This window comes from Lepidochelys olivacea (genome assembly GCF_965140295.1).
Source record: "Lepidochelys olivacea isolate rLepOli2 genome assembly, chromosome: 22".
In the NCBI taxonomy this organism is placed as follows: domain Eukaryota; kingdom Metazoa; phylum Chordata; order Testudines; family Cheloniidae; genus Lepidochelys; species Lepidochelys olivacea.
Genome location: NC_140432.1, coordinates 6,462,559 through 6,487,041, shown reverse-complemented (window position 1 = coordinate 6,487,041; position 24,483 = coordinate 6,462,559). Strand labels below are relative to the sequence as shown.

Below are 24,483 nucleotides of genomic sequence, written 5' to 3'. Positions count from 1 at the left end.
GTAGGCACCTCAAGAAATGACCCAGTCTGAACATAGAGAGCTTCCAAGGATTTCAGTGGTGTTGCATGGCAATAACCGAGAACAGATCTTGGCCCCACCGCGTGAGCATGAAGCAAGCTACACATGAAATGTATGGCTGTCGCCTTTTGGGGTGCAGTCCAGAGCAGTGAGGGCTGTGTCACTGCCTGCCTGTAACCCTGAGTGCCTTAAATGCTCCGCTGCTCTGTCACAGCCAGCCAACAGACAAGCATGCTGAATCCTGCATGTCTGTGTGCTGCGCAGCCGTGGGGCAGTGCTTCGGGCCTCAGCAGCCTGCCTACCAAACAACAGCCCCACCCTGCAGTCCACCAGCTTTGGTCACGCCTCCAGTTCTGACTGTCCCCAAAATCCCTGTGTGGAAGTGGCCAGCCCCCGTCCTGGAGCGTGCTAACAAATAATAAGCTTTGCTTGCACCTTTAAGAGACCATACCCAGCAGTTTGCCACCTTAACGGGATTTAACAATTCCTTCGTTTCAAACACAGTCTTGGGTTGGTTTAGATTAAAGTTTATTCACAACAGGACATAGGTTAAGTGATGCCAAGTACAATAAATAATGGCAGAGATGGTTATCAGCAAATAGAAGTGAAAACACATCTAATGGAGGAAGGTTTCAGAGTAGCAGCCGTGTTAGTCTGAATTCGCAAAAAGAACAGGAGTACTTGTGTTAGTCTCTAAGTTGCCACAAGTACTCCTGTTCTTTTTGCTAATAGAGGAAGCTACAGTCTTAGTTTAAGATGGTTTCGCTCACCAATTACTTTTGGCCCAGCATGGCTGACTGTCTCTCTGTCAGGACTTCCACAGAAGTATGAGGTGCTGGTTTCCCTTGTCTTCATAAGAAGATTAAAGCAGGCATCTCTCTGTCCCACATACTTGCAAAGAATTGCCTTTGTTCTCAAAGACAGGGAGGCCTCCTGGGAGCTCAGTCTCCTGGGCCTCTCTGGGGAGCCATGTTAATTTTCTGGCGCTTGAGTTCCGGCTCAAAGCAAACCCCACTAGTTTGCTTGCTAGCTTTGTTTATGGCTAGAGTGTAAATGGTCCTTTGTCTAGGACAGCCCTTCTTATCACCTTTACCGAGGCTAGGCTGTCTTCCTAAACTTGGTCTAGTTATGTTATACGGCGGGAATTCATAACTTCACATACAAGGCTAACGCATGTATTTTACGATGATATTAATGACCAGTGTGCTATCAGTTTTAAGTGAGACCTCACAAGGCATATTTTGTCCAAATAGCACTGCAGTAGTGTGTGAATACAGGGGTGTAGGGCCTAGGAAATATACAGCAAGGGAAAAGCAGATGAATAAATATCCACCTCACTTATTAACAGATGGGAGCCCTTCACAGCAGGGCAGATCTTGTTCTTAGCCCAGCAGACCAAATGCTGAGTTGTAGGGTCTGTATGCAGGGCCTGATTCCTGCCATCAAACGCATTGCCCACATGAAACCAAGAAGAATAGGCAGTTGCGATTAAAGCGCTACACTCAGGAGAGCTGGGTTCAGCTCCTGGCTCTGCCACTGAAAACTCTGTGTGACCTGGGGCAAGTCACTTCCCCTTGCCATGCCTCAGTTTCCCAATCTGTAAATGAAGGTGATAATATTTCTCCATCTCATACGGGTGTGGAGGATAAAGCCACCGATGTTAGAGGCCTGCAGGTACTACATGTGCCATGGGGCCATGTGTCAATCGATACAGGGGCCATGTGTCAATCGATACTTTGCTCAACTCCAGACAAACATCTGGGCAGGATTGGCGCCCAACCTGGACCTCCCACATGCTTAACTGGGACTCTGGTACGCCTTGGTTTTAGGATTGGTGCATGCCAGTTCGATCACAGAGCCTGTCCCCCTACAAAGCTAGGAGAGAGTCCCCTGGTGGAGGCCACATCAGAGATGTAATTGACCTTAGCCAAAAAGCGAGATTTCCTTTGAATAACTTCAGTTTTAACAGGCCAAAGCCAAAAGATGTTCAGATCGTGGTCCAATATCAATAAATAAATGAGAAAAACAGCTCAAACACCCAAGCTCAGCGCAGGGCATTTGTTCCTGTGCAGCCATCTGTCACACAGCCTGCCTTCCATCTGGGAACCTGCTCCAACAGTTCTGTTCCCCGCTCGGACAGAAGGGAGCTCTCCAGCTTTGTGGGATTAAAGCCTGCTTGGGCAGCAGATGCTGTTGCAGGGACACAGCTGTGCAGTCACTCAGTTGGGCTGGCGCTTGCTAAACAACACCTGCGGGAGGCAGTTGTGCTCATGAAACGCGCTGCTCAGAATGCCAGAGAAAGGCTGCGTGTAACCTTTGTGCTTCGCGGCCATGCTTGGGGTAGCAGTGATGTGGCTGATGGTTGACTAGGCTGGCTTCCCTCATTGACAAAATGGCAGAGAGGGGTGGTTTAGAGCTGTGAAACTGCGGAGCGTACAGGACCGGATTTTCAAAAGATCCCTATGGGCAGATTTTTAAAAGACTTGGGTGCACATCTTCAGAAAATCTGGCCCAATGTGTCATGATGGGAGCTCCTGGGTGCAGGGCACTGGATAACCTGTACCTGATAGTGGTTGCTAAGGGAAAAGGTGGTCCAGTATATATCATAGAATCATAGACTATCAGGGTTGGAAGGGACCTCAGGAGGTCATCTAGTCCAACCCCCTGCTCAAAGCAGGACCAATCCCCAATTTTTGCCCTAGATCCCTAAATGGCCCCCTCAAGGATTGAACTCACAACCCTGGGTTTAGCAGGCCAATGCTCATCCCTCCCCTCCCCCCCATATATCCCCTAAAGCTGTGCTTGGAGCTGCAGAATAGAGCTTCTCTGCGGGAGAGGTATTGGAACAAAGTGGTTCTAGTGTGCAAAAATGGCACCTTCCTACTCAACAGAGCTACTCTGCTTGTATTCAGCATCAAAGCTGCTGCCTTTAGTGACATAGGTACATTTTATTGTGCTGTGCTGCTGTTAGCCCAGCAGAGCAAGCTCAGCTCTGGGAGAGGTCACTAGGAGTCTGTTTCTTTTTGTGCATTAGCAACAGAATGGTTTAGCAAGTTCCAATCAGTTACACCTGCAGGCAGTGAGGGGTCCCACAGGTGACATAATTTGAAGGCTCTGGTGTTTCATGGGTGTCGCTGAGGGAAGGAGTTGGCCTGTAGAACCTTCAGTACTGGTGATGAAACAAACAAAAAAACAACCCAGCTTGACTCTCAGATCCCAGGGTAATTTATAAGAATGGCAACAATTAATCTTGTAAACTGGATATTGTTAAACTGGAGTCAATGAGAGACATTAAACGTGGAATCTCCCTCGTTTTAGCATGTCATTTTTACAGAGCAGATCTGATAGTTATAGTCATTTCAACAAATCTTGCATGTACTTTGCAGATGCCCAGTTGAGGGCATTTGCATCTGGAGGACTGAATCCGTGACCTCCGTTACAAACATGGAGCCTTAGTTATAACTTTGGATAACGGGATGAAATTAGCAAAGATACCATGGGCTAGACAGACCGATTTGGGCTGAATAGCAGCAGTAATTCCCTAATGGTAAGGGCTTGTCTACGGTTGAAATGATACAGTGGCATCCCATAGCACTTCGGTGTTGACCTTCACTACAGCGACAGGAGGGGATCTCCTGTTAGCATAGGTACCTCACCGCCCAAAGAGGTGGTAGCAGTGGTTGACAGAAGAATTCTCCCATTGATTTCTCAGACCCAAGCTATGTAGCTGCACCAACCTCACTTTTTAGTGTAGACCAGGACTAAAATGGTTGATTAGCCTCTCCAGGAGGCTAATGAAGGGATCAGCGGTTGAATCTTTTAAAACAATAGTAGAATTTCAGCAGCAAACAATCCTGCGCTGCTCCTCACGGCGGGCGCTAGGTGACCCAGTAATAAAGTCACAGTTTCTCCATCGCGGAGCTGAGATGCTCTTGCAATCTCCTAGTGGGACCCCGTTTCCTCTCAAGAGAGCAGGAAAAGCCTGACACAGCTATGGCCTGTACAGCAGGGACTGGGGCAGGCAGTGCCTGTTACTGCTTTACGCAGAAGCACATCACCAACAAATTAAAGATACAGGAAGCAGCGTTACCCGGGGGGGCAATTCTTTTGAACTAGTTTAATACACCTCTGTTATTGTTTCTTTTATGACAAGACCAGGCCACAAGTTATTTAAGGATAAGCCCCTGAGAAAGGGCTCTACAAGGTAATAATTGGCTTTTCCTTGTGATTAAATGCTGTGGCCTCGGCCCGACGAACATTTTTCTTACTCCAGGACAGCAAAAAGGAACTGTAAGAAACAGCAACAGAAAAAACAGAGCAAAATCATTCTTCTGGCATCCCAAGACTTGGAACATTCATGCTGCTGCTTTCAGGGGTTTACCTGGGTGCCAGCCTGAGTGGGATTGGGGGGTAGAGGGTGAGGTTTGGATTTAGAGGAATACATTATCAGGAGAGGGTTAAAGGAAAGTATATAACTAGAGTGATGGAGTGACACAAAGGAGGAAATAACGAGCTAAGGAATCTTTCAGCTATAAAAGGTTCAAATCCAGCCCAATTCAGTAGGTCCCAAAAAAATTCTGAGAACTGCTGAGCTCCCTGCATCAAGTGGGTCTCGGCTTCTGATAGACACGACAGTGCCCATAACAAGTTACCTTTGGCAGCCTCAGAAGGACAGCCAAAGGGGGGATGGGCCAAGCAGGTGTAAATGCCCTCTGTTGCCTAGTGAAGACCCCCTCCAGGGCCGTATGGAGGATGGCTGCACTGTGCTGCCTTTGTTGTGTGGTCTGAAGATTTCCGACCCCACACCTATCAATCCAGCACATTTTGCCATTGTGGAAATTAAATGAGCAGTGAAGAAACATGGAGGGACTGGCCTGTGCAGTGATGGGACCTGCCCTGTTTCAGAATTAATCATAGAAATGTAGAGCTGGAAGTGTTAGCGTTGTTCTAAGTCAGCCATAAAAATGTTTGCATACCGTGGGGCCATGTGGGTACCCATAGCAGTGCCGCTGACTTGAAGGTATAAATTGTCCCCAAATCTGAAGTGGTTGTGGGTGAGGACACACTCACTCCACCAGGTGTGCTGTAGCCTCATCAGGGATACTGTTCCTGACATCTTGTAGTCCATCCTCATGTGGAATATTGGTGTAAAGAGCTTCTTCATCCATGGTGGCCAGGATGGTGTTTTCAGGAAGATCACCAATGCATTGCAGGTTCCTCAGGAAGTCATGGTGTCTCGAAGATAGCTAGGAGCGCTGGTAACATAGGGTCTGAGGAGAGAGTCCAAATAGCCAGATAATCCTGTTGTAAGAGTCCCAATGCCTGAGATGATGGGGCGTCCAGGGTCTCTAGGTTTATGGATCTTGGGTAGCAGATAGAAGACCCCTGGTCGGGTCTCTAGGGATGTGTCTGTGTAGATTTGTTCCTGTGCTGTGTAGCAGGGAGTTTCTTGAGCTATGGCATAGGTTCTCCTCAGTGGGATCAGAGGATAGTGGCCTGTAGAATGTGGTGTTGGAGAGTTGCCTGGCAGCCTCTGTTCATAATCCGTCCTGTTCATTATGACGACAGCACCTCCTTTGTCAGCCCCTTTGATTATAATGTCAGAGTTGTTTCTGAGGCTGCGGATGGCGTTGCGTTCTGTATAGCTGAGGTTATGGGGCAAGTGATGCTGTTTGTTCACAATTTCAGCCTGTGCATGTCTGTGGAAGCACTCTATGTAGAAGTCCAGTCTGTCATTTCGACCGTCGGGAGGAGTCCCCACAGAATTCTTTTTCTTGTAGTGTTGGTAGGAGGGTTCCTGTGGATCGGTGCGCTGTTCAGTGGTGTGTTGAAAATATTCCTTGAGTCAGAGATGGTGAAAGTCAGCTTCCAGATCACTGCAGAATTGTATCATGTTCATGGGGGGAAAGAGAGTCCCCAAGATAGGGCTAAGTGTGTGGCTGGATAGATTAACAATATTGTTGGGTGAGTTAAGGGTACCACGGCTGTAGCCCCCTGTGGAATGTAGGAGTTTAGATAGTTTACGGTCCTTTTTCCTCTGAAGAGAAGTAAAGTGTGCGTTGTAAATGGCTTGTCTCGTTTTTGTAAAGTCAAGCCATGTGGAAGTTTGTGTGGAAGGTTGGTTTTATATGAGAGTCTCCAGTTTTGAGAGCTCATTCTTAATCTTCTCCTGTCTGCTGTAAAGGATGCTGATCAGGTGGTTCCTCAGTTTCTTTCAGAGTGTGTGGCATAATTCTCACAGATCTTGGGAGACAGGCCAGTCCTCACTTACAGACAGCCCCCCACCCTGAAGTGAATACTCACCAGCAACCACACACCACACCACAGAAACACTAACCCAGGAACCAATCCCTGTAACAAACCCTGGTGCCTACTCTGTCCCCATATCTACTCTAGTGACACATATCTACTCTAGTGACACCATCAGAGGACACAACCACATGAGCCACACCATCAGAGGCTCGTTCACCTGCACATATATCAATGTGATATATGCCATCATGTGCCAGCAATGCCCCTCTGCCATGTAGATTGGCCAAACCGGACAGTCTCTATGTAAAAGAATAAATGGACACAAATCAGACCTCAGGAATGATAACATACAAAAGCCAGTAGGAGAACACTTCAATCTCCCTCGACACTCTATAGCAGATTTAAAAGTAGCCATCCTTCAACAAAATAACTTCAAAAACATGGCAACATGAAGAGACGGGGAGTTACCTCACAAGTGGAGAACCAGTGTTGGCAAGGCCATTCAGTCAGGGTGGATGTGGGCCACTCCCAATAACTGATGAGGAGGTGTTAATACCAAGAGAGGGAAAATTGCTTTTGAAGTGAGCTGTAGCTCACAAAAGCTCATGCTTAAATAAATTGGTTAGTCTCTAAGGTGCCACAAGTCCTCCTTTTCTTTTTGAGACTTCAAAGAGAAACTGCAGAGCTACAATTCATTTGCAAATTTAACACCATGAATTTGGGCTTGAATAGGGACTGGGAGTGGCTGGCTCACTACAAAAGCAATTTTCCCTCTCTTGGTATTAACACCTCCTCATCAGTTATTGGGAGTGGCCCACATCCACCCTGACTGAATGGCCTTGCCAACACTGGTTCTCCACTTGTGAGGTAACTCCCCGTCTCTTCATGTTGCCACTATATTTAAGCCTACATCTGTAATTTTCACTCCATGCATCTGAAGAAGTGGGTTTTTTACCCATGAAAGCTTATGCCCAAATAAATCTGTTAGTCTTTAAAGTGCCACGGGATTCCTCTCTCAAATCAAAGTAAAATTCAAACAAAAAGTGCGAATCGAAAACCTGAAAACTTCCATTTCAAAAATGTCAAAATGAAGCATTTCAATTGGGGTGAGCTTCTTTCTGTTAAAAAACAAAAAACCAAACAAATTCAACATGAATTCGCAAAGTGTTTCAGTTGGCCCAAATCTGCCTTTGTCACCTGAAAAAAGGTTTGTCCAAACAATTTCACCCAGCTCTAATTATGATAATTAGCTGCAGTTTTCCTTCTGGCTTTTCTGACTGAACAGGGCCAAATCCTGTGAGCCACTGAGGGCGCTTAGCTTTGTCACTGCTGCACAGCATCAGACCCCCCCAGCACTTGTCTCTCTGAGCTCCTGAGGGGATCAGTGAAGAACCAAGAGGTGTAGTATTATGGAACCATGAGACTTTATCATCTGGTCCACTCCAAGGGAGAACAACTGTGCCCTAGGGTCATTTCCCCACCCCTTTCTGATCATGCACACACCTGCCCTCCCAGCTGCACACCCTCCTGTGGCCAGTTACAGTAGCTGCTCTCATGGGAAAGCAGGGGATGTATTTTTAGCTTTCAAATGGGATTCAGCCCACTGGCTATCAGTTTGAGAGCCAGCGGCAAAGGACATTTAACTAAACCAATCTGTTTGGAACGCCTGCAAAATCTAGTTGGTTCTAAGTGTATCATTGTTGGAGGAGGCCTGAGCACATTTGGGTGCAGATCTGAAGGGGCCAAAGGTTAGGTGGTGTTTGAATCTAGGGGTTTGGTTCAACCCATTGGAGAGACAAGAGCCAGTCCTGTTATGCAGATCCAGCTCTCAGTCTGGAGCCAAACTTCAAAGTTTAGGGCTGTTTGGATTGGGCTGTTTAGCTTCAGCCTCCTGTAAGGCCTGCTTTTGGGGCTTTGGTTTTATTTTTCAAAGAGCTACTGCCATCCTTTGGGAACCAAAAGGAAGTAGTTGTTCCCGAAACAACCCTGCCTCTAAATCCCATTTCCCTTCTGCATGCTGTACTAATGCAGCTCAGTGATTTGAGCATTAGCCTGCTAAACCCAGGGTTGTGAGTTCAATCCTTGAGGGGGCCATTTAGGGATCTGGGGCAAACATTGGGGACTGGTCCCACTTTGAGCAGGGGGTTGGACAAGATGACCTCCTGAGGTCCCTTCCAACTCTGAGGTTCTATGATTCTAAGATTCTATGTGGGGCTGTATGGCAATTGCACAGGCCTCAGTTGGGGTCCCAAAACAGTGGCTAACGCCTTGTTCATTACTTAGCCCCTTGTTGCAAAGGCCTCTGCATGCTCTAGTGTCATCCAGGCCCTGAAGCACATCGGGAAGGCTTTTCTCGTGGGCTTCCCAACCCAAGCAAAAGGAGGATGTGCCAGAAGTAGCATGAAAATGTTTCTTTTAACTCTCAGTTCGAACCGGCTGGGAAACAAGAATTACGTTTTGCGAAACACTGGGCGTTTTGAAATTTGATTTTGTTCTGCATCAGAACATAACGATCTTCTGCAGTTGGGGGAATGGAGTGGGGCTGGATGGGGGAGCGGGGTGTGTAACCATTCAGCTATTGCTTTGCTTTCACTGGCTTTGACCAGCAATTCTTTCACAGCAACATGTTTTGATTTTGACAAACCAGCATTTTCCATTGAAAAACTCCTGCCCAGTTATACTCCCAGTCCAGTGTTATAGATGTCAGAGGTTTGGATGAGGCTCCCACCATTTGGGTACTTAACTGAACCAAACTTCTTAGCCTGCTGTACCCAGTCACTGGTACTGTACAAAACCTTGGGCTTAATGGATTGAGAGCAGCAGCCCTCCCAGTTGATAATACTGAAGATGTATTAGACAGACAGTAAATGAAAATATGCTACTAGAGAAAGTAAAAACTGAAGCTTGTCCTTTTGCAACCCCTAGAGATTACTTTATCTCCCTGCTCACCTTCTTCCAGCGTGATCACACACAGGAAGGTTTCAGTGGCCTATCTGCATTCTGCTTCCTGCTGGTGTTGTAGAGGTCACATTTTGATCCTTCAGGTCAACATGGAAGCCCACACAGACTGCCTAGCTCCCAAATGCTCTAACCTTTTTATAATCATCATTCTGAACTTTCCCGCATTTCAAAGCTGGTACCGTGATCACCCCTCCCCCTCGCTCATGAACAGAGACTGCAGTACTAATTCTAGGGCTGCAGGCCTCTAACACTTGATCTAAAGCAGCGTTTCCCAGACTGTGTTCCGCGGAACACTGGAGTTACGCCCCATGGGAGTAGGTGTTCCGTGACAGAATCGTAATTAAAAAAAAAGGGGGTTGTACTCCTTTATACGCGCGTTCCAGTTATTTTAAATTTGTATTTTGCTTTGTTTTATAAAATAAAACATATTTGAGCATAAATAACGCAATTTTTTATTTGAAAACCAAACGACTACAAAATAATATTCGAAGTGTTCCGTATACCAGGTGTTCCATGGCCAAAAAAGGTTTGGGAAACGCTGATCTAAAGGATTATATTCAACTGGACACACTATAATTCCTCACTTCCTGTGATCAAGAAGCTGTGCAGTGTTGCTGTGCGCTGTTAAATAGCTGCTCTGCTCCACCTCAGAGGTGGCTGCATTTCAGTGGTGTACTAATCAACCGCTACGTATTACTTAAGTACCTGGTCGAGTGTTGCAAAGCTCAATTAATATTTGCAGAACACATTGCGGTTCGCCAGTTGCAAACAGCAAACATGTCATTGAGAGAGAGTCAATTTCTTTACTGTAGGATCTATTTATGTTGACAGTCGTTATCGGCAATCACATATGTTGGGAGGGAGTTTGCTTCGCTAAACAGCTTCGCTCTCTCTTTGCTCAGATCTGAAAGGCGTGGTTTCAGCCAAGAATGACATCCGTGTAGAGATTGTACATAAGGAGCCTGCCTCAGGCAGGGAGACAGAGGAACACCCGACTATCAAGCAGCTCATGGTAAGGATTCATTGCCTTTCATGTGTTACTCCGTGTAACCTTTGACAATAATGAGGGCAGGCACGTGCAGGTCGGTGCACTAATGCCTGCCGAAGGCAATGGCTGCTCTGCCAAGATCTCACACCCGTCACACCAACTTGTAAGTTTCACTGCCATAAAAACTCCTCACGTGCAACTTTGCTAATGAAGAGGAAGAGCCAGGAGAGGTTTATTAGCGTAACTCAGCAGCTCCCAGGGCTAATTGCAAGGAAAGTTTGCCACCGCAAGAAGGAAATTGCTGCAAACGTGGAGGCACAGTAGGTCAAACAATATAGAATAATAAACTAATTAGTGGGGAACAACTGTGCTAGGCTGAAAAAAAGCCTTGGAGATTTATATGTGCACAAGAAATGGATTTGCATGTAGTCATTTGTAGGTAGAGGCGGTTAATTTTTGCTCGTGTCCTGCCCTCCCACCATGCCAATGTCATAACTTGCAGCTGCAGTAGCCTCAGGCTCTCACCGCTTAGGGGCATTAGCTGAGCCATCAGAGTTCCCAAGAGAGTTGGGAGAACTGCAGGAAGTGGCATGGGTGAGCCAGAAGGCGGCGCACTCCTCTCAGACAGGAGTGAGCCAATGCCCCACCATGATGCTAGGCAGCCTTAGGCACCTGGAGGTGCTGTCTTTCTGGGTTAATAAAGACCTCCAGGAGACCCTGGCCTGTTACCAATGGGGGTTAATACAGCCTGCATCTTTGTCCAGTGGACAGAGTGGCTCAAACAAGGGGCGGGGGCTCTGACCTCGAAGGGTATGTCTAACCTGCAACAAAGACACGGCGAGGGGAGTTGGGTTTCAGAGCCCGAGCTTCACTCCAAGGAGGAATGGCTATTTTTAAGTACCCTAGCACAAGCCTGAGGCAGTAGACCTGGGCTCTGAGTCTCCCTGCCATGGAGGTTGGTTTTTTTGTGTGCAGTCATTGGTTCAAAACTAGCCTGAGTCATTTGTGATGGAACGTCCTTACCCCCAGAAGGCTGTTGGGGAGCCTTGTGAAATGAGCTGGTGGGAGCGGGCATCTTAGTCCAGCTGAGGAAGAAAAGGGTTCTGCACCCCACTTGCCCGTTTTGGGTTGGTTACGGAGACATGACTCTCCCTTTCCTCCCCCAGGTGGGTCATGGCTAGAGTATATTGACTGGCATAAACTTGCACTGACTGGCATGGTCTGTGCCCCAGGGACTTGCTGGGTCTGCTAGTTCAACCTCCTCAAATCAAGATTCCCTAAGCCAAGGTGCCTGCACAGCAATCAGCACCTGCTTAGGGAGAATTATTGCTATTACAGGTCTTTGTAACTGGAGGCCAGTGGCCAGCATGTGGAGACGAAACCTCCATCCACAGATCTTCCCCTGCTTGTACAGAAATGGGGGATAGTAGGGTTTAGGGCTGCAGCCACTTCCTCTCCATTTGCCCAGGGTTAGAGATCCATGTGATTGAGGAAGCAAGCTGGGGATACATACATCATGCTCCATGGGGATTGCGGGGGAAGTTACCCTAGCTTGAATCTGTGCTACATTTTCTTCAGATGCATCATCCACAGTGGGGAGCCCACCCACCCTGTGAAAAAGTTGGAGAGAGGCAGCCACAGGCACGGAGCTGAATAGGATGCGGGGGGCACCCTGTGAACACAGGAGACTCTGGGCATTTGTGGGCCTGATCTAAGATTTCTCCTGCAGGATGGGTCACCCCACTGCCAATGGAAAAACCCAGAGGAGCCTCCTGGGCTCAACCTATCTCTTGCTATGCAAGGGCAAGGATGAGCTCATGCCTCTGCCGTTCTCCATGTCCAAGAGCAGCTCTGCCCTTGCGGTCACTTGCTAGTGTCGTGTTGTAAATGACTAACAAGCAAAACGTACCGGGAAAGAAAACTGAAGCGTAACAAGCCATCCAGCCATAAAAGCAGAAGTTAAAGGGAAATGCAAACAGACAGTTTGTTGCATGTTTGCACAGTTGTTTGGTGGGGTATTCCCCCCCACACACACACCCTGAAACCCTCCTGATGTCTGTGGTGGCTTTCACACCTCTACTACTGCTTTAAATTACCAGCCAGGGCTTATCACAGTGCATTCACTCTCCCTGTGCAGAAGGCTTCTCTCTGAATTATCAGTGGAAGCACCAGCTTGAGACAGAGCTTTGTGGGATGGGTAGAATTGATTTTAGACTATACATGTGTACGCCTAGGAAGCCTTAAAATTAGTCTGGAAGAGTGCAGAGATCAGCTATTCCTCATTATTCTGACACTGTGCTAGAATGGCCACTAACTGAATGGGGAATTTTATGTTTAGGCCTTAATTCTCCAAGGTGCTAACACACTTCCCCCTGCACAGGAGCTAAGATCAGATATAGAAAATGGAAGATACCCAGCAGCTGATCCAGATCTTAAAGGGGGCACCTAGGAACATGAGATGTGATTGCAGGGCTCTCCTGTGTGATCTCCGATTAGATTATTCAGTATATAAATATTTCTAGCAGTGCCCTGGGAATGCCAGGAGCTATGCAAACAGCAAAGGATGCAGATGCACTATCCCCAAGGACTTTACAAGTCAAAGAGGAGGATTCTAAGAGAAACAGCTTCCTCTGAGGGCACAACCATAGGACAGGGAGGCCAGGGGTCTGCGCTGGGCTCTGTTGATGTGATGTGGGGAAAGGTAGGTCCCTGCTGAATGATTCTGTTATCCCTGCCTGTGAAGTGGAACTAATGAACAATAAAGCCCACTTTAAATAACCAACAGCTCTCAAAAAGTCGCTGTTATTGAGGAATCACAGTAGAATTCCAGAGATTGGTGCTGGGCCCCAATGCTTTTTATCCGCTCTCTGGAGGTAAATATAAAATCACTGCTAATAAGATTATGGATCACATAGAGAATTGCCGAGTGGTAAAGAATGACGGGAGCAGTCAGAGATTGCTTTGTAAGCTAGGCCCATTCCTGCCAAATACAAGGTCATCCAGCTAGGAACAAGGAATGGGAGACTATATCCTGGAAAAAGTGATCCTAAAAAAATGTTTTAAAGGTCACCCAACTGAACATGAGTTCCAAGGGCTAATGCTGCAGCAAAAAGGGCTAATACAGTCCTTGGGCATGTATAGAGAGGGAAAATCCCTGCCCTGTTTATGCCCTCACAAAAGCTCATGCTCAAATAAATTGGTTAGTCTCTAAGGTGCCACAAGTACTCCTTTTTGCGAATACAGACTAACACGGCTGTTACTCTGAAACCTGATGTTTTTATAGTTACCAGTCTGTTGTAGCTCAAGTCAATCTAATGGCCAGTTAGACTGAACACGAGTGAGGAGCTCGGTTCTGTCGCTCACAATCCGATGCTCCGAGGTTTTGCAGGACTGAACCCAGAGTTTCATGGCAAAACACCCCAGCTTTATACTTGTAAATTCCCATTTGAGTCCATGCATTTTGCAATGTCCTCCTTAAGTGGTGGTAATCTTGGGGTTTTCTGCTGTTATCATTTGATGGTTGTTGTCAGGCTTCCCATCGTTATCTCCTATTTGTTGTCTTGCCTTCCAGGGGTGCCTGCCTCACCTCTGAAGTTGTTAATGCTGCTAACATGTTTAGCATCAGATACAATGGATGTTTTCTGATTGTCTCCTGGTGTTTCCAAGTCTCTCACTTTTTCTTGGATGTCTGTGATGGCTTTCACTCCTTCTCTTTTCCTGATGCATGCATTCCTCATTTACACAATCAATCTCTCACAGAGAAGACAGCAGTATTTTATATTCAGCAAAATACATTAAACTTCACTAAATCTTGTGGTCAAAACAGTTTACATTGTGGCTCAGGCCTTTAACATTCCTTTAATCTAATTAACATAGACACAATACAAGATCCTGTCTTTTACTCACTAAACCTTAAATCAAAGAAATGTGTATTTAACTAGAGTACCTAATTTGTAACCCAGAGAGGAAACCATAGTAGACATTATAACTTATCCTAAAACAAAAGGGTGACCATAATCAGTCATAAGGATTGTTCTGGTCTGTCCCTGCCTTATCAGTACAGACGCTGGCAGTCTATCAGATGCATTCCTACCAATGTCCCAGAGGGTCAGTCTTAAAATGAAATCAAGACATACATTAGTACCTCTATTCTTATAGTACAATTATAAAATCCTGCTCCCATGCTGGAATACTGTGACCAGGTCTGGTGTCCACATTTTTAAAATGATGTTGAAAAATTGGAGAGGGTGCAGAATAGAGCCACAAAAATTGAGACCTGGAAAAAAATGCCTTACAGGAGAGAGTTAAAGAGCTCAATTTGTTAGTTTATCAAAAAGACAGAGGCAGCTTGATGGTCAGCTTCACACAGCAGTCACAGCATCATAGAATATTAGTGTTGGAAGAGACCTCAGGAGGTCATCTAGTCCAATCCCCTGCTCAAAGCAGGACCAACCCCAACTGTGGAACTCACTGTCTGTGAATGTTGAAGGCCAAAACTATACCTGGATTTAAAAAAAAAAAAATTAGATACATTCAGGGAGAATAGATCCATCAATGGCTATTAGCCAAGATGGTCAGGGATGGGACCCCATGTTCTGGGTATCCCTAAACCTCTGACTGCCAGAGCTGGGACTGGAAGACAGATCACAATAATTACCCTGTTCTGTTCATTCCTTCCAAAAGTATCTGGCACCAGCCACTGTCAGATGACAGCTAGTGAGCTAGATGGACCATTCGTGTGACCCAGTATGGCCGTTCTTATTACCAGGTTTCTGCACCTTCTTTAGGAGAACATACCAAGTATGAAAGTGTTCTTTAACTTCCAGCCATTAGTTCTTGTTTTGCCTTTCTCCACTAGCTTAAAGCCAGACAGAAGGCACAAGCTTTTACGTGAGGGTGATTAACCATTTGGAACAAACGAGAAGGAGAAGTGGCAGTTTCTCCAGCTCTTGAAGTTTTCGAATGAACACTGGAGGCCTTTCTGGGAGGTGCTTTAGTCAAAGACACATTATTGGGCTTGAGTAACGGGGTGAAATGTAATGGTGTATGCTACGCAGGAGGCCAGGCTAGAGGATTTAAGTCCCTTCTGGCCTTAAAAAAAAAAAAATCTCTATATGATAGAGACCCTCCTTTATAAAATATTTTAAGGCCTGTGTATGGAAAATGTGGTCAGAGTCTCAAATCCATTGTGGGCTCTGAAACCCTAGCTGGGTACATCCTGCCTGTTAAATCAGCATCAGTGAAGACTGCATAAAGCATAACAAGTCTTGCTGACTCTCCCACAGCCGCCCAGAGCTAACTGTTACAGTAGCTATTATTGCTAGTAGCATTACGGAGGCCTCAGCTGAGCTCGGGCTTACAGTGCCTTGGGCACTGTACATCGTAAGGGACAGTTCCTGCTCGAAAGACCTCAAGCTAACTAGACGAGGTGATTCACTCCAGGTCACAGAGAGCCAGGAGTTGAATCGAGGTTTCCCAAGTCCCTGTCCAGTTGCTAGACCAGGGATCAGCAACCTTTGGTAAGCCCCCTGGCAGACAGGGCTGGTTTGTTTACCTGCCAAGTCCACCGGTTCGGCCGATCGCGGCTCCCACTGGCTGTGGTTCACCGCTCCAGGCCAATGTGGGAGGGCATGGCGGGGGCGGGAAGCGGTGCAGGCCGAGAGACGTGCTGGCCACCACTTCCTGCAGACCTCATTGGCCTGTAGCGACGAATCGCAGCCAGTGGGAGCCATGATCGGCTGAACCTGCAGACGCAGCAGGTAAACAAAGCGGCCTGCCAGGGGGCTTGCCCTGGCGGGCCGCAGGTTGCCATTCCCTGCACTAGACCATGCTGCAGCCCCATGACTCAGACAGAGGGAGCAGGTACAGAGTTAAGGTAACATTCTTCACCTCTGGACAGTGCAAAGTACAGTCACTCTCCTGCTGTATATTCCTCACTGATTGTCCAGCATTGTTTATAGCAGGCCATTTTCTGATGCTCTGGCCCTTGGGGAGACTATTCCCCAGCCAACTGCCTCTTGCTGTTAGCAAATGTTTCCTTTAACTCTGCTGCAGTAGGAGGGGAGCGAGCAGAGCCCCTGGTTCACCCCCGCAGATTCCCCTGTGCTTTCCGGCAACAGCTCCATGCTCAGGCTATTGCATGGCCAGTCTCCAGCTGCTAAAGAGGTTCCTAGCAAGAGACTCCAAGTTTGTCAGTGGAATGACAGATAAAATTCATCCTTGCTAAGGAGCAGCCATGACAGCCCGCTGGCAGAGATGCAAGTTGCAATGAGGTGGGAAATAAGAGGGAAACTAACCACGGTGCTCACACCTAGTGAGGTCATTGTGGATGGCAGAGGTGAGAAAGGGATGGTCATGAAAAAATAAAAAGTTGTGTGGATGTGCTATGGAGCCCTCTAGGGGAAACCTGGAGACAATGTAGGACAGGAGACACTTACTCTTATTTCTCACCCGGAATCTTCCCATAAGCCTCCATTCTATTTAGATCATGCTTAGACAAAGTTGCCGAGATCAGTTTTGGGAGGGAATCACTGGCTCAAAATCTAAGGGTAAAAGAACCTCCCAGATGTGGAAAAGGGCTCATGTGGGGTCTGATTTTTCAGGTGTTCGGCACCTGCAACTGGATGCCAATCTTCAGTAGAGCTTAGCTTCCATTAAGACACCGAAGTAAGGACCAGATTTTCAAAAGGGCTGAGTCAGCACCCACATACTGTGCTGAGCACCTTTGTAAAATCCGGCCCATAACGCTGTGAAGGGAAAAGAGAGACCGTGCCCCCATCCAAACCAGTAAGAGCAAGTCAAACAGGGCAAGGCATATTAGAGGAGGCTTTCTAAAACTGCTTTTACAAGTCTATCAAGGCAAAAGGCATATTAGAGGAGGCACATTGGTAAATGAGGCAAAGGATGAAATCAATTATGCCTCTAAAAATCAATGAGGTCCTGAACTCCAGACTTAAAAATAAATAAATCTGTCTTTGACAAGAGCAATGAAAGAGAGTAAGTGGGGTAATGGAGAAGTAATGCAGCCTCTTAGTGCAGGTGTGTGTCATAGGGATAGGAAAAGTGTGCGCACGTATTACACGTTGACGCAAATTGTACTGATCCTGCGTCTGTATCACTTGAATATGTGGAACGTTACTGATGCTAACAGTGTTTTTCTGGCTCAGATGTCCTCCTCCCCCACCCTTCATATGGTGCCTGTCTTCTTTAAGGGGGCTCTCTGACCCATCGTAGGTGATACTGGAAAATGGGTAACATAACAATGCAGGGGAGGCAGGGCTTAGACAAGATGCACGGATGCAACTCAGACGGCCAGACAGCATGATGTATAGCCTAAGATGGTAATGAACTTATAGACACATGAGTAATTGTTTGTGAAACACCAAGGGAGAGATGTGGAGGTCATAGACAGCTGGAGAATTACAAATGATACCAACTTTCAGGCAAAGGAAAAAGCATAATCCTGGCAATTGCTAGCCAGTCAGAGAATCCATAGCAAGAGAAAACTCAGAGAGGGCAAACTCCTTAGCCTGGTGCTATAAGGAGCAGCTCGTACCAGGCAAACATGCTTGCTTTGCGGACAGAATTACAACTGAGCAGAGAGAGGGGCTACGCTGGCTGGAATACATTGGATTTGAGGAGAGCATTTGACACAACATCTCATGAAGTTTCATAGAAGTAATTCAGACAGGTGTGGACATGCACCCTGGCTGGCATGTGGATTGAAGGCACTATATCGAGTTTGGGTTGGAGGGGAGATGAGATGTGGGGCGCTCTGTTGTTGATGATGCAGTGAGAGCGGTTTTATTTAACATCTGCATTAATGAGCTCCATGTAGAGTACTCACCAGGTTGAAGAAATTCACAGCTGATATTAGCTTGTGAGGTGTGAACATCAGAGAGGGCAGAGCGATCATTCAAAGGGACACACAGAGGCTAGGCCTGTGGGTGGGAAATACCATAAGACTCAGCTGGGGGAGGTGGGGGAATAATTCGGGCTCTAGGGCCTCCATGGGAGGGTGAAATTTTGGAAGCAGGAAGAACAAGCCAGACCTTGGGGAAAGGAGTTTGCAGTGGGAGACGGTAGGAGAAAAGGTCAGTGCCATCCTGAGCATAATTCCAGAGGCTTTGGGCCATAAGTCAGGGAGATGATGGTCACCCCGTACACTGCTCTGGGGAGAGCTCATGGGGGATAGGATGTCCACGACCAGAGAGCATTGAGAATGCTCAGAGGGTGTTTAGAGAAGGGCCACTCAGCATGGCGGAGCACAGATTTAAGAGGAGAGAATAAAAGAGGCATCGTACATTGGGACATCACAGCAGGGAGGCTGGCAGGCCACCGAGACCAGAGGGATTCGTTAGTGAGGCTACAGGGGTAGAACCAGGGGCAAAGGGATGAAATCAGTGTCAATTTTCCCTTTCTGAAGTATCAGGAAACATTTCCAGATGGTGAACTGTATCAGGCTATGGAATTGTGTCCCAAGGGAAGAGGTGAAACCGCAGCATCAACATTTTAAATCCAGACTGGACAAGGCACTGCCGTCAGTCATCATGCACTGGGTTAGGGGCATAGACTGAATTACCTAGTAGATCTCTTCCAGCTCTAATACAGGGAGCAGCATAATCTAGTGGGTAGAGGCACGAGACCTTAGTTCTGTTCCCACCTCTGGCACTGAGGCGGTGTCCTCCCCGGGCCTCTGTGACTCCGCTTCACCAGCTTTGCTTTTCAGTGCAAGAGTCAGTCCTATTCACTTGATGCCTCAGTCTCGCAGGGGCCTCAATGTTTGGCACACTGAGGATACTGGCCATTCTGCCCTGTTAAAGATTGTCCCTTCTGTTACCAAGAAAGTGGCTGATGCTAATCGGATTTGCAGATGACACAAAGCTGGGGGGGGGGTTGCCAATACTTCAAAGGATAGAGCTAAAATTCAAAGAGAGAACGGGGCTAGAGATGACAAAATGAAATTCAGCAAAGACAAATGTAAGGTGCTACACTTAAGGAAGAAAAAACAAATGCAGAAATACAGCCTGGGGGATAACTGACTGAGAAGGATCTGGGAGTTGTGGTGGATCACAACCTCAACAGGAGTCAGCAATGCGATGCTGTTGCAAAAAATGCAAATCCAGTTTTAGGTTGCATTAACAGAGGCATAGCGTGCAAGTCACAGGAGGTGACAGTATCACTCTTTCAGCCATGGACTTTCTCCTGGGGTTACGGGCCTAAGCCACTTCTCCCAAAAAGTGAGGAGTTGGAAGCCCCCTATGGCCAAGTGATCAGAGCACTAACCTAAGCTGTAGGAGACCCAGGTTCACAGCCCCTCTCTGCCAGATTTAGAGGAGGAATCTGAACTCTCATTTATTGTCTCTAAAAAATGCATCCTAACCACAGGGCTTGGGAATTCTGAGATTAGCCTCCCTGTTGAAGAGATTCCACCTGGTATAAATTAAATAGAGGGAACTCACCTGGCATGTGGGTGGCCCAAGCTGAGTGTCCCATCCCCTGGGCTATAGTGCCATTCTGGCTCTCTCTCTGGCCAAAGGCACATTTAATTGTTTATAGAAAGAACTTTATTCCCTGGTTCCACAATGGAAGAAAAGTGCTCACCTAAAAATAAATAAATAAATAATATCAGCTTATTGCAGGACTTTTAATTTGTCACGTCTGGATGTTGCTCTGCTGTTCCTGCATTCAACATCAGAAGCACCGGGATCAGCCCCATGATCCATCTAGTAAAAAAATGTGGGATAACCCCCCCTAAACCTTAAGAGTTAGGGACTGGTTCAACGCGGAAGGAGGGTTTTTTATATCCCGTCTAAGGCTTGGTTTTACTGTTTACTACTCTAACTTTGCATATCCTTGTTAACCATCCAACTGTCCAGATAAAGCTCTAGCCGGCTTTGAAAATCTCCACTGGGGTTTTTGTTGGTTTGTTTTTACCGCAGCCAGTCCCAAAGTGAGCCCTCATCAGGGAATCAGACAAAGCTGCAGCCTTTGGAATCTATTAACCGACATCCAGCCGCTCTGTTAGGTTTTGACCTGCACAAGTTTAAAGCCACCAAGAAGTGTCATCCAATTATACTACAAGCAGGAAACATTATAATTAAATTCCAGGGGAAAAAAATACATATCAGGTCTCGGCAGGTGTGTAACTTTGAATGTGCCAATCTGGACAAATTCATCACTGCCTATCGGCTAGGGACCTGACATGGAAATCTGCAGGGAGAACGCTTTTAAAAACATATTGTCTTCAATAATGAAGCCAAAGAATTTAATATCCGGTCGGTTGAATTTAACACCCCAGATGAAAGCAGCTTCATTTTGCAGCATTAAATGAATGAATCCTTCAGCATGCACAGGATTAGACTGCACAAGTCAGGCAGGCTAGGAAAGAGGCAGGAAGGCCCAGTGGTTAAGGCACTACCATGGAAACCTGGGTTCAGCTTCCTGTTCCAGCCCATGCTGCATGCGTGACTTTGGGCAAGTCACACAGCATCACCTATGAAAGGGGGAATAACGCCACAGCCCTGCCGCACAGAGGTATTGCGAGGTGAGCTGATACAATAGTAATGATATGTCAGATTAATAGACAGGAAGCAGGGCTGTGGCTTTCAAGTCTCAGGGGCTGTGGCCCCTCGCGCTCTCCAGGACTTCAGGACTCAGCCCTCCAGGCAGGTCACTATATTGTTTTCCCCTTCCAGGGTATCAATATCTTGCCAGACCAACTGTCCAGCTGTCACCTTCAACAGTCCTGAGCCCCTTCCCAGCGGCTGCTAGGGGAACCCGGGCCCTGCACCCTCTCCGGGTTCCAGCCCAGGGACCCTATAATCAGTAGCCAAAGTCTACACTGTCTCAACCCTTGCTGATCTCTCCTGGGGATTCCTTCCCTGAAACTCCTCTGGATAAACCTTTTCCATCAAAAACAGGATCCCAGGGCTTTCGCTTCCCACTTCTCTGTGCCTAGTCTCTCCCTGCAGCCCCCTTCTGCTCTCATCTGCCTCTGCCTGGCTTCCTGCCCAGCTGGGCTTCATCATCAATTAACCTTCATCAGGCCCTGGCTCTCCCCCAGGTGCAGCCTGTAAAGTTAATTGGCCCCTTCTGAGCAACTTTAACCCCTTCAGGGCGGGTGTGCAGTGAACAGCCCCAGCACAAGTGCTTATTAAAGTTGCTGACACTTCCCATTATAAGATGCTATTTTCAGTGGCAAAAACTTTGCCAAACTTTACCATTTGGCCTGACGTTTCCCAAGCCATATGTTGTTTGGCCCATGTTAAAAAAATTCTGGCAATCTTTCCTTTGGGCAGTGCTATTGCCCTCATGCTTTGGAGCAGGGACTGGAAATTTGGCAGAAGGGGGTGGCTTTGGTGTCAGGGATGGGCCTTTTGCCATCACTGTGAAAATCCACCCAAATTATAAGCCTTTGAAATAGTGCAGTTCGCACATGCTCCATAGATACTTGCTCAAGCTTCAGAGTTAAAATTGCTGATGTTTCCCTTTGCACTGAGAATGCTCCATCCTGGTGCTAAGCAGGATGTTCCATACAATTGTAGCTATGGGGTGCTACAGGCTGGATCCAGACACCAGAACGGAGAGCGGGGAACCTGTGCACTCAGTGATCCCCCCAACTGAGCCAAGAAAGCTGCCGGATTTGAATGCAGAGAGACAAGAGCTGGACCGGGGGAGAATGGGAAGAATGGGACTGGAGGCAGAGCCAGAGAGTTCGGCTGGGGAGAGACTGGGACTGGAAGCAGGCGTGGGAAATGAGGGGGAGTGGAAGCCTGTGACTGAGAGTGGGAAGTGTGGGAAATAGTATGAGGCCGTGTCCTATCATGATGGTGTATAGGCGCAAGGGGGACAAATGAAAGTCACCCAGGCCACCTTAATTCTAGCATTTTCTAACTTCTGAGCGCTTGGCTTTGCAGCCTTAAAAATGTTCTTTTAACGTTGTTTGTGTACAATGTGTGTAAACGGTTAACAAATGGAAAACATGGAACCTGGTGTCTGGCTTTGGTAGGAGGAGCCTGTGAATGATGGTGCTCTGCAAATGGCTTCCGGCGTACAGCTCCTTAGGTGAATGCTCATCAGGTGCTAACTCAACCGGAGGGCGTCGCCACTCATACCCTGTCCCTCCCCACCTCTGGAACAGTGTCCGTGCTACCCACCTGGCATCAGCACAGGGACCCAATGGGAGGGGATGGCTCTTTGCCCCTTCTCCTCCTACTCCTGCCCAGGCTCCGTTTGGACCTACACTGGCTCCTCTCAGTGGTTGCCTTGGTGGCAATGACATGCCTGCCTCCCTCTCAGAGGAGCACCAGCCATTTCATGGGGTATTCTGCTTCCAGCAGCAGCCAGTCCAAAACCTCTCCCACAATGCACCTGGCTAAGTCCTCTCTCTCTGAGCTGACACCCTGAAGGACTAGGCTTGGTTCAGCCAAGAGCTGTAAATTTCTCTACCAAAACAGAGCCAACCAACAGCAGAGGCATCCAAGCTGGAAGGGGAAAATCAACAGCCGCCTCAAACTGCAACTGTTCCCTTGGCCGTGGGATGGGTCTCCGGATGGCTCCCTGTGCAGCCATAACTAGTCCCGAGAACGACAGACAATGGATGCTGGCAGACAGCGCTGCCAGGCAGAATTAGGGACTGTCTTAGTGTTCCCAAGATCCGGATATGTCCTTGAATTCAGCAGTCCAGGCAATAAGTTCATGGCAGCCACTCAGCTTTAACAGGTCTGTGGGTAGCTTTATCACCAGCCATCTGCGTGACAACAGCATGACCAAAGGACAAAAGCATATTGGTATCTTAGTCCATATGGTGGCCAGGAACCCAGGGCCAGACACTGGCAGAGAGCTGGAACACACAGAAAGTGTGTATTTAACTAACAGAGCAAAACTCCCCCTCGTCGGCTCGCAGAGAAAGCTCTTCTCCTGGTCCTGGGAGCAACAGAGGGCTGTGAGTCCAGCTAGGGCATTAGCGCCCCGTAGTGCTGCTCGTCAAAGCTTTCCCTCACTGCCACCCAGGAGAGCGCCAAGGATAAAATATTAGCTATTAAAAAGCACATCCTAGCTCCTTCTGTCCCGTGGACCTATCTCGGCTGGGCTGGGCTTGCTTAGATCATGAGCTCTCTCGGGTCCCAGCACATGGTCGGTGCAGGAGTGAGACAGCTACAGACAAAGGAGTCCGTCCTGAGTGTGATTTCCAGCCTGCCAGCCCTGCAAGCTGAAGCCCTGTTTTTACCCACCTCCCAGGGCTAGCACTGCAGCCAGAGCTGTGCCCCCACCCTCGACTCACAGGGGTCATCATTAGGGTTTGGAAGGGGGCTCGATCTTCCCGGCCTACGCTGTCCTTGGTTGAGTCAGCCCATTGGAACAATGCATGCCTGGAAACACTGCAAATCCTGGCTTGCCCCAGTCTACGCTTGGGGGTGAGTATCATAGAAGTGTAGGACTGGAAGGGACCTCGAGAGGTCTTCTAGGCCAGTCTCCCACACTCAAGGCATGGCTAAGTATTATCTGCTTTATTCTGTATCTGCTTTCAACTAGCTGTGCATGACAAGAACTTCACAGCACTCAGCCCAGACACTCTGTCTGGGAGCTCAGCCCTTAAAGGCATAGGCCTCAATACCACAGCATGGACCCTGTGGACTCCCACTGGCTTGGCTAGTGTCTCCCAATGCAGAAAGAGAGGCATTGAGAGGCCATAATATTCTGGCCCAGATTCTGCCCTGCACTGAGATCCACTTGATGCAGGAGATCAGAGGCCTGTCAGAGAACCAGTTCTGGCTACCAATTCTGTGGCCTGATCTATACCATTCTCAACCCCAGTGTAAGCTAGAGCAGCCTTGGGGGTTCCTATAATTCCCAAGGAAACCACATGCCCACGACCTGTCCCCTACTACCCCAACATCCTGCACAATCCAGGGTGGTTGGTGCAGAACCTGGTACACTTGATTCCCATCTCTTCACAATGAAAAGGACTGTGGGATCTCTAAAAAAGCTGAGCAAATAATTAAAATCCACATTTGTCAAATAGGAAAGGAGGACTTGTGGCACCTTAGAGACTAACCAATTTATTTGAGCATGAGCTTTCGTGGGCTACAGCTCACTTCATCGGATGCATGAACACGGCTGTTACTCTGAAATTTGTCAAATAATTCCGTTCGGGGGGAGGGGGAGAGAACCCTACCAAATATGTCTCAGGGCTATTTCTGAGCATAAGCCAGGCCTGCATTCCACCCGCTCATGGATGCGGACGATGAACTACCTAGGTC

At 47.7% G+C, this 24,483-nt stretch overlaps 1 protein-coding gene across 2 annotated transcripts in view; it reads left to right on the top strand.

Annotated features, from left to right (window-relative positions):
* KIRREL3 (kirre like nephrin family adhesion molecule 3) overlaps positions 1-24,483 on the top strand; it is a 759,605-nt gene that overhangs the window by 719,671 nt on the left and 15,451 nt on the right. For both annotated transcript variants that reach the window (XM_084611890.1, XM_084611891.1), the window contains one exon: positions 10,134-10,243. In XM_084611890.1, the coding sequence (XP_084468016.1) occupies positions 10,134-10,243 (110 nt within the window). The remainder of the gene's footprint in view (positions 1-10,133; positions 10,244-24,483) is intronic.